This window comes from Ctenopharyngodon idella, chromosome 22 (genome assembly GCF_019924925.1).
Source record: "Ctenopharyngodon idella isolate HZGC_01 chromosome 22, HZGC01, whole genome shotgun sequence".
In the NCBI taxonomy this organism is placed as follows: domain Eukaryota; kingdom Metazoa; phylum Chordata; class Actinopteri; order Cypriniformes; family Xenocyprididae; genus Ctenopharyngodon; species Ctenopharyngodon idella.
In genome coordinates, this window is record NC_067241.1 from 13,739,928 (window position 1) to 13,749,634 (window position 9,707).

The 9,707-nt window shown below is 35.5% G+C and overlaps 2 protein-coding genes across 3 annotated transcripts; both read left to right on the forward strand.

The window, feature by feature from the left end:
- Positions 1 to 122: 122 nt before the first annotated feature.
- On the forward strand, positions 123 to 2,005 carry g0s2 (G0/G1 switch 2). The gene is made up of 2 exons (XM_051879647.1): positions 123 to 383; positions 1,375 to 2,005. The coding sequence occupies exon 2, from the start codon at positions 1,391 to 1,393 to the stop codon at positions 1,724 to 1,726; it is 336 nt and encodes a 111-aa protein (XP_051735607.1). The 5' UTR covers positions 123 to 383; positions 1,375 to 1,390; the 3' UTR covers positions 1,727 to 2,005.
- A 572-nt stretch (positions 2,006 to 2,577) lies between these two features.
- otud3 (OTU deubiquitinase 3) lies at positions 2,578 to 9,139 on the forward strand. 2 transcript variants are annotated; one of them, XM_051879645.1, is made up of 8 exons: positions 2,578 to 2,719; positions 3,505 to 3,771; positions 3,862 to 4,010; positions 5,758 to 5,870; positions 5,953 to 6,075; positions 8,041 to 8,158; positions 8,239 to 8,432; positions 8,525 to 9,139. In XM_051879645.1, the coding sequence occupies exons 2-8, from the start codon at positions 3,566 to 3,568 to the stop codon at positions 8,687 to 8,689; spliced, it is 1,068 nt and encodes a 355-aa protein (XP_051735605.1). In that variant the 5' UTR covers positions 2,578 to 2,719; positions 3,505 to 3,565; the 3' UTR covers positions 8,690 to 9,139. The 2 variants fall into 2 exon arrangements, with proteins under 2 accessions (XP_051735605.1, XP_051735606.1); XM_051879646.1 differs by lacking the exon at positions 2,578 to 2,719 and adding an exon at positions 2,778 to 3,003.
- Positions 9,140 to 9,707: the final 568 nt, after the last annotated feature.

The window sequence follows — 9,707 nt, forward strand, 5'->3', positions numbered from 1 at the left end:
ATTAACTATCACAGCTGGATCATCAAGTTCTCTGTACTAATAAAAACCTCGTCGTGAGTTTGTTTACACTCACTCCTCACGTACATTGCGTTTCATGGCGTTATCACGTGACCACCACACAGATTTCCTCCAATGTCTTTGTGGAACTTGGCAGACACGGTTCATCTCTCGCCCGCAGACCCGGAGTCACTCCCCGCTCACATGAAGCAACTTGGACAAAAGTTGCGTCTCTTTTCCAGCCTCATGAATATTCATATCGTGTGGGTGTTGACCGAGACCCACTAGCCTTAAATAGGCAGAGCTTCTGTACCTGCAGCAGCCACTGAAACTCTGAGGATAAGCAAAGAAGTTCTTCTATGAGCGGGTTCTTCTGCGTTTTACAAGTGAGTATTTTTCTGCATATATATATATATATATATATATATTCTGTGAAATTCGTCATGTAGGCCTAGTGTTGTACAGTTTTTAGAAGCGAAAAAGAGCAAATCACAGCTCACATTTGATGGTTTTTCGTTGAAATAATTGTTTCTTTCTTATCAGTTATGTACATTAGGGTTTGATGTTACATCTTAAGTTGTTAAATTAGAGTTTATTGGATTTTTTAGTGTCATGTGTTACCATAATGTGTATGGCACTTATTTTGGTATTTACCTCAGTTAGTGGTAAATCTACTTGTTTGATTCATAATGTTGCTTAGTCTTTACCATCTGTCTTAAAGTGGTTGACAGTAGCTTATATAATAAAAGTAAAAAATAAACAGATTTTAGTCATTTGGTATAGCCTATTAACATTTTTCAAAACTTAAAATGTTGCTTTCAGGCCTAAAAATAAGCTTTGCTTCCCGGAACTTTACTTTCTTAAAGGGACGGTTCACCCAAAAATGAAAATTCTGTCATCATTTACTCACCCTCAGGTTGTTCCAAACCTGTAAGAGTTTCTTTCTTCTGCTAAAGATATTTTGAAGAATATGAAATTTGAAGAATGTTGATAGCCAAACAGTTTTTGGTCCCCATTGACTTCCAGTATGGAAGAAAAAAAAAATACTATGGAAGTAAATGGGGACCAAAAACCGTTTGGTCAGCAACATTCTTCAAAATATCTTCTTTTGTGTTCATGAGAAGAAAGAAACTCATACAGGTTTGGAACAGAATTTAAATTTTTTGGGTGAACTATCCCTTTAATGCATGTTCCTTATTTGATAAATATTATAATTAAATATCCTAAGATATGAAAATAAACTGTTTTGCGAACAGCATTTAATGTTGATTTTAAGATAAGACTTCATTCCAGCAGTAGGCTGTTTATTAATGTAATATAGTTCATTTTGTTATATTCTCATATCATGACCTCTGACGCTCTTGTTTCCTTTCACAGACGTAACACAACTAAAATGGACATGCATGAGATCATCCCTTTCGCTAAGGAAATGCTGAGGTCCGGTCCCTCCAAGGGTTGCCTGAAGGTCTACCTAGTGGGCGGCACGTTCGCCGTCCTGGGAATGGTGAGCGGCGTGGTGCAGGTTGCCGCTTCCCTCTTCCCTGACCATGAGGAGCCTGATTTTGAGATGCTAAAGGTGCAGGAGCTCATAACCGTAAAAGAGCAGGTCCAGGAGCCACAAACCTCCATCCCTGAAGACGACGAAATGGATGCCGCGATGGAGGCCAAGGCTAAGGAACTGCCCATGACCAGACAGAGGAGGATGAGCTTCAGAGCTCATGCTTCATAAGGCTCGTGCCCTTAAAAACGAAAACGAAAGTTGAGCCAAAATGAAGTTCTGCTTGTGCACTGACCTGTCATGAGGAACCAATGGACCAAGTTATTGTACTGAGCGCTGCAGAGCAGCACGGAGAGGGAAATGACTTGAAAGTTTACGACTGTTACGTATGTCTGTTTAGATGGTGTAATGATTTTTTATTAGATGATAACTATTTATAAAGGATGTATAAAAGTCACGTGTAGAGTGTGCTATCTTTTACTGCCATAAAATAAATTCATATTTACTCAATCTCTGCATTACTCTGTTGTACTGTAAGATGATATTTTGATTCTGCATCAAATAAGAGTGTTTTGTTGTTAATGTCATATTAAGAGTCTTTTCTCTCAGGTGTGCTTTTGTGGAAATAATTAATTTATTATTACATAAACATGTTTGCATATGTCTAACAAGGAAAATCGGATAAAGGAATCTTCTCTGTTTGCTATAAAAATGGAAATGAAAAAGAAAAAAAAAAAAAGATTTAAATGAAAAAAATTGTCAAGTGATGGTGATTAAAATATACTACAAATACACTTAAAAAAAAAGACAATTTCTTGTCTATGTAGGGAAAGATACATTTTGAAAACTTATAATTATTGTTATTATAGCTAGATTACGATTCAGGATATATAATCCAAGAACTCACAATCCAAAACATTATTTGTGTGAGGAAAACCTTTTTTTTTTTCAAACAAATAATATACTCAAACAACACCATACACAATAATAACTATATTTATTTATATTTTTGTAATTTTTAAGATAAATATTCTAATTTAAAACGTATTTTTTTAATGACTTGCCGCGGCCGTGGCTTTATTTTGAAATCAAAGCCGGAACCGGAAGCGAGGCCCGGGCTTGTTTAGGAAGTAAACAAACCCTGGACAGCTCAGAGTGAGATTTACCGGAGTTAGTGGTCATATTGTCGTCCAGTGATTGTCTTTCTTACTGTCAACAAATAATGTGAGTACAGTTGTATGACACACATTAACTGTCTTTCCTCTTCAACAAACATACTCATTTTATCGTTTAAACGCTGTAAAATCTGACAGAAACAGTTTATTACGCGTCATTTCTGACACATCACGCTGCGGTTCTCTTTATCAGTCTCTGGTATTAGCAGTACATGACTCTGAACTTGTTTCTGTTGGAGTCATTACACAATTTATATAATAATTCATATAGACAGACAGCAAACAAACATTTCACATCTGCAAACATGATTCATTGGCTTCAGTACTGTTTAGGTGAGTAAAACCATGAGCACAACACTATACATATCCACTGTTAATGACATTACAATGAGAAAAAAATCTATCTATCTATCTATCTATCTGTCTATCATCTGTCTATCTATCTATCTATCTATCTATCTATCTTTCTCTGTCTATCTATCTGTCTCTGTCTATCTATCCTATCTATCCTATCTATCTATCTATCTATCTATCTATCTATCTATCTACCTAAGATGCGATTATTCGATTAGACAGCACTAATTTAATCTTATTTTGGTTTTAGCCACCACGCATTCAAACTATTTGAATGTAATCCTATATAAATTTATTTTGAATTAGTATTAAATGACGATATTTGCGGAAATAGTAAAGTTAGTATTTACCACGGTAATTTCTGTTAGGGTCATGCACTGTATGTCACACATTTTATTTTGGTTGTCATATTGAGTGTTTATTTTAAGCACTTCCCCTTGTCATAACTGACGGTGTGAATCTTATGCTGTGTTGTTTTAGGTCTTGTGTGTGTGACAGATAAACGGCTGCGTCATCACTGAGTGTAATACAGCGCATCATCATGTCAAGGAAACAGTCAGGAAAGCCCATAAAGGGAAACAGGAAGTGTGAATTAGAGAGGAAGAGAGATGAGCGGGCGGCCCGCCGGGCTCTGGCCAAGGACAAAAAGAACAGACCTCCAGGAGGGGAAGATGGAGAGGAGTTTGTCAGCTTTTCCAACCAGCTTCAGGCTCTGGGTCTCAAACTCCGAGAGGTGCCTGGAGACGGGTATGTGTGGGCTTCTGTTACAGGATGATTGTGATGATCATATGCGGTTCCTTAAAGAGTCAAGCTTCTGTTTCTCACGTTGTCCCGCAGAAACTGTTTGTTCCGAGCTCTTGGAGATCAGCTGGAGGGACATTCGCGGGGTCACCTGCATCTGCGGCAGGAGACGGTTCAGTACATGATGACCCACAGGCAGGACTTCGAGCCCTTCGTTGAAGACGACGTGCCGTTCACACAGCACTGTAAGAGAAGTCTCTAAAGTGTGTGGATTAAAACTGGATTAAACTGGATTAAAATAAACTGAAATTTCTGCTTAAACAAAACCGGATTGGATTGCAACTCACATTAACGCCAGAAATTACTGTTAATTATGGTTTAAACTTTGAATAAAAACTTGTCCCACACCATTTGTACTACAGACATTTGACATGAGCCACTATAAAAGTATTACAACTTTAATTGGAATAAAATAAACGTTAACTGAATTTTATTTCAGTTAGTTGCCAAGATAACATTTTTAATTTTGAAGTCGAAGTCTTAAGTTGAAAATAAATCTAAACTATGACGATAGCTATTAAGATAACTATATTAGCATCCACTTAAACGCACAATATCATTCTGTTTATTCTAAGCGTATGCTGCAGTTTATGTCGTCTGTCACTTTAAATGCTCGAGCTCTTTAAAGCAGGATGGATTCTGATTGGCTGTCAATGTTTTTATCATTCATCAGCTGGAAAAAAAAAAAATTCTGAAATTGTTTCCAATGATATTGTTCCTCTGTGACGTTATCATTATAGCTATGGTGTAGACTATTCATTTAAATTTGGATTTAATTGAAAACTAATTAAACTGACAAAAATACACAGTAACATTACTAAAACTTAAACTAAAATGGAAAATATCAAAGTAAAAAAATCAATATTCAAAATAAATAAATACTGTAATACTGTATTAACGATACGAAAATATAAAAAAAAAATATGTTAAAATAAAAAATTAATCTAGTTATAACTTGCAATATATATATTCAATATGTTCATCCGGATGAATTAGTTCATTCATTTAACCTGCATGCTAATAATTGTTTGCAGGAATTTAGCACATTATAAGCATGAAATGAGTAAAATTATGTGCAATACCCACAATCCTGTGCTAAAATTCAGGACCTAAGAAGTAGACAATATTATATATTCAGGATTTATAACTATATATTTTGACTGATAACTATACATTCAGTATTTACATTTATATATTCAGAGTTATAACTATATTCAGGATTTATAAATATATATTCTGACTAATAATTATATATTCAGGATCCACATTTATATATTCATACTTATAACAATATATATTCAGATTTATATTTATATATTCATAGTTATAACTGTATATTTGGGATTTATAAATATATATTCTGACTAATAATTATACATTCAGGATTTACATTTTTATATTCAGACATATATAACTATATATTCAGATTTATATTTATATATTCAGAGTTATAACTACATATTCAGGATTTATAAATATATATTGACTAATAATTATATATTCAGGATTTACATTTATATATTCAGACTTATAACTATATATTCTGACTAATAATTATACATTCAGGATTTATATTTATATATTCAGACATATAACTTTATATATATTCAGATTTATATTTATATATTCAGAGTTAAAACTATATATTCAGGATTTATAAATATATATTCTGACTAATAATTATACATTCAGGATTTACATTTATATATTCAGACTTACAACTATATATATATATTCAGATTTATATATTCAGAGTTATAACTATATATTCAGGATTTATAAATATATATTCTGACTTATAATTATATTAGTCAATATTATATATATATACACTAAATTTGAGTGTTGTGTTATCCAGCTATTCCAGTGTATTCCTGCAGGAAAGCTCAGGTATGTCATTGAAGAAATCCTTGTCATTTTTTTCGTTCTCAGTGTCAAACCTCTCACAGCCGGGCACGTTTGCCGGTAATGATGCCATCGTGGCCTTCGCTCGCAGCCAGCAGTTGAAAGTGGTTATTCATCAGCTGAACAATCCATTGTGGGAGGTGATCGAGCATTTATACATTTGATTCATGTAATTCTAAAGTGTGTTTTTATTAATGCTTTTTTTCTATCCTTGCCATTTAGATAAATGGTACAGACAAGCCGTCGTGCCGCGAGCTACACATCGCATATCGCTATGGAGACCATTATGACAGCGTCCGGAAGATTGGAGACAACTCTGAGAGTCCGGCACATCTACGAATAGAGGTCTGTCAACTAAACAAACATCAGACACATGCATGAACCAAAGATAGACATTTCCTAAAGGACCATTTACCATTCAGAAGTGTGGGGTCAGGGTTTTTTTTTTTTTTTTCGGAACAAAATGAATATTTTTCTTCAGCAAGGACATTAAATTGATCAAAAATAACAGTGAAGACATTTATAATGTTAATAATAATAATCAGAAATGTTTCTTGAGCAGCAAATCAGCATATTTGAATGATTTCTGAAGGATCATGTGACTCTTAAGACTGGAATAATGATGCTGAAAATTCACATCACAGAAATACATTACATTTTAAATTATATGAAAATAGAAAACAGTTATTTTATATTGTAATACTATTTCACAATATTATATAATAATATTTCACTGTTGTTATGTTACAGCCTTATTCCAAAATGGATTAAATTCATTATTTTCCTCAAAATTCTACAAACAATACTCCATAATGACAACGTGAAAGAAGTTTGTTTGAAATCTTTGCAAATTTATTAAAAATAATAAACAAAAAAAATTACATGTACATAAGTATTCACAGCCTTTGCCATGTCACTCAAAATTGAGCTCAGGTGCATCCTGTTTCCACTGATCATCCTTGAGATGTTTCTACAGCTTGACTGGAGTCCACCTGTGGTAAATTCAGGAAAGTATAAGGTCCCACAGTTAACAGTGCATGTCAGAGCACAAACCAAGACATGGAATTGTCTGTAGACCTCCGAGACAGGAGTGTATCGAGGCACAGATCTGGGAAAGAAAAATTTCTGCAGCATTGAAGGTCCCAATGAGCACAGTGGCCTCCATCATCCGTAAATGGAAGAAGTTTGGAACCACCAGGACTTTTCCTAGAGTGGGCCACCCAGCCAAACTGAGCGATCAGGGGAGAAGGGCCTTAGTCAGGGAGGTGACCAAGAACCCGATGGTCACTCTGATAGAGCTCCAGTGTTTCTCTGTGGAGAGAGGAGAACCTTCCAGAAGAACAACCATCTCTGCAGCACTCCACCAATCAGGCCTGTATGGTAGAGTGGCCAAACAGATGCCACTCCTCAGTAAAAGGCACATGACAGCCTGCCTGGAGTTTGCCAAAAGGCACCTGGAGGACTCTCAGACCACGAGAAACAAAATTCTCTGGTCTGATGAAACAAAGATTGAACTCTTTGGCCTAAATAGCAAGCGTCATGTCTGGAGGAAACCAGGCACCACTCATCACCTGGCCAATACTATCCCTACAGTGAAGCATGGTGGTGGCAGCATCATGCTGTGGGGATGATTTTCAGCGGCAGGAACTAGTCAGGATCGAGGGGAAAGATGAATGCAGCAATGTACAGAGACATCCTTGATTAAAACCTGCTCCAGAGCTCTCTGGACCTCGGACTCGGGCGAAGGTTCATCTTCCAACAGGACAACGACTCTAAGCACACAGCCAAGATAACAAAGGAGTGGCTACGGGACAACTCTGTGAATGTCCTTGAGTGGCCCAGCCAGAGCCCAGACTTGAACCCGATTGAACATCTCTGGAGAGATCTGTGCACCGACGCTCCCCATCCAACCTGATGGAGCTTGAGAGGTCCTGCAAAGAAGAATGGGAGAAACTGCCCAAAAATAGGTGTGCCAAGCTTGTAGCATCATACTCAAAAAGGTGCTTCAACAAAGTATTGAGCAAAGGCTGTGAATACTTATGTACATGTGATTTATTTTCGTTTTTTATTTTTAATAAATTTGCAAAGATTTCAAACAAACTTCTTTCACATTGTCATTATGGGGTATTGTTTGTAGAATTTTGAGGAAAATAATGAATTTAATCCAGTTAATCCAGGAATAAGGCTGTAACATAACAAAATGTGGAAAAAGTGAAGCACTCTGAATACTTTCCAGATGCACTGTAGGTGACCTTGTTTGTGATTTGCTTAGCTCTTATCATGTGACTTTCTCATCTTTTCTTTGGATAGAGTCTGAATAATTCCAGACGCTTTGGAGATGGTCAGAAGGAGAAGTCGAGAGGCGCCTCTCCCTCGCGCTCTCTCTCTGAAGATGAAGAGCTGATCTTGAACATTCTCTGTGCCGACAGTCCGTTCATTTTTAAATCAATGTTTTAATTCTGTTTCCTTTACTCCCAATATGCTCTCACCGCTATTTTGTGTCCGCAGGTCAATCAGACAATCTATGTCAATCAAATGCCACATCACAGACATGCCACAGTGATTGGCTGGAGTCTGAACTGAACAACCAATCATCACAGAGAGATTCGGCCTCAGGGACGCACCCTTTATGTCAAGGCATGCAGGCTGAATGTAGTGAAATCATATCTCCAACAGAGGGCAGCATCTCACATAAACCCAAGGTAACAGATCATTTTGAATGATAAAATATGTAATATTTGAGATTCTCAGATGAAAATAATTACGTGTTCTTTGTAATTTTTATGCTTTTTAGCTCTCTAATAAACAAAGGAAAGAGCAACAGCGTCTAGAAAAGAAGAAACGTCAAGAGGAGAGACATAGACAGAAGGTTTTACAGGGCAAAGGGTCACATGACCAGAATCAGAATGGACCTGAAGCCGTCACTCTTGTGCCAGCGCTGAACACCCTGAGCATCTAGAGCGAATGAGAAACTTTAATAGTTTAAATGTACAGGAACTGTGGAGTATGATTGAGCGCATGAAGATGATGTGGAGATGTGTGGAGCTGTACGCTGTGCTTGAGATTGTTGGCGGCTGCATTTTTGTACTGAACATAGTCAAAGTTTAACCCTCATTAATGTCAGTTGAGCCATCTGAGCTCGGCCAAAGAACACTTGGATAGGGAACCAAAATATTGAGAGGAGGAAGAGTTTAAGATTAATGATGGGCCACTGTTTAAACCTGCTGGGGTATTTGATTGATTTGTTTAAAAAACTTTCGGTTCTGCTCCTACTTTCGGTTTTTGAAAACTGCTTAAAAATAGAGCATTCAAATAATGGATTTAAATCTAGCGTTTCATTTTCAGGCAGTTGGGCAACTTCATATTCTGCAGTGAAATTCTATAAATAAACTTTCAAATGGGATTTAAATTGTGTAGTATTAAATATTATTCACTGAAAGGACGAATCTCGGGATCTCATATTTCACCTCAAAGTAGATATATTTTGCTTAAAGAAAAAGCTGTTGTGGCACCATTCAGAGTAAGCCCGTTTATCATTCCTGTAAAGTGAAATTATTCATTTAATTTAAGAATATAAGACTGTATTACAGTAATGAGAATCTAATGAGACAATTGAAAATAATTGTAATTCCAAAAAAAAACGGCATTAATTTGGGTGGAAAATGTGCTTAATTGTCATGCAAATAATAAATGTTAAAATGTAAAAAAAAAAAAAAAAAAAGAAGTTAATTTTCTTTATGCAGAACAATTTCTTTTTTTATTTTGGGGTGAAATGTGACTGCTCCATAAATAAAACATTATATTATATTACATATTATGTGTATATATTATCTCACACACACACACACACATATATATATATATATATATATTGTAATTTAGATTTTAGATTTATTTATATTACACACATGTATATAAAAATATTACTATATATGTGTGTGTCTTAATATAAATAAATCTAATAAAATTATATATAT

What these genes read in the sequence shown, in the direction of transcription:
- g0s2 (XM_051879647.1), top strand. Translation starts at nt 1,391, where the DNA reads ATGGACATGCATGAGATCATCCCTTTCGCTAAGGAAATGCTGAGGTCC.
- otud3 (XM_051879645.1), top strand. Translation starts at nt 3,566, where the DNA reads ATGTCAAGGAAACAGTCAGGAAAGCCCATAAAGGGAAACAGGAAGTGT. An exon ending in CGTGCCGTTCACACAGCACT is followed by an intron (nt 4,011 to 5,757) that starts GTAAGAGAAGTC and finishes TTTCGTTCTCAG; the next exon opens with TGTCAAACCTCTCACAGCCG. An exon ending in GCATCTCACATAAACCCAAG is followed by an intron (nt 8,433 to 8,524) that starts GTAACAGATCAT and finishes TATGCTTTTTAG; the next exon opens with CTCTCTAATAAACAAAGGAA.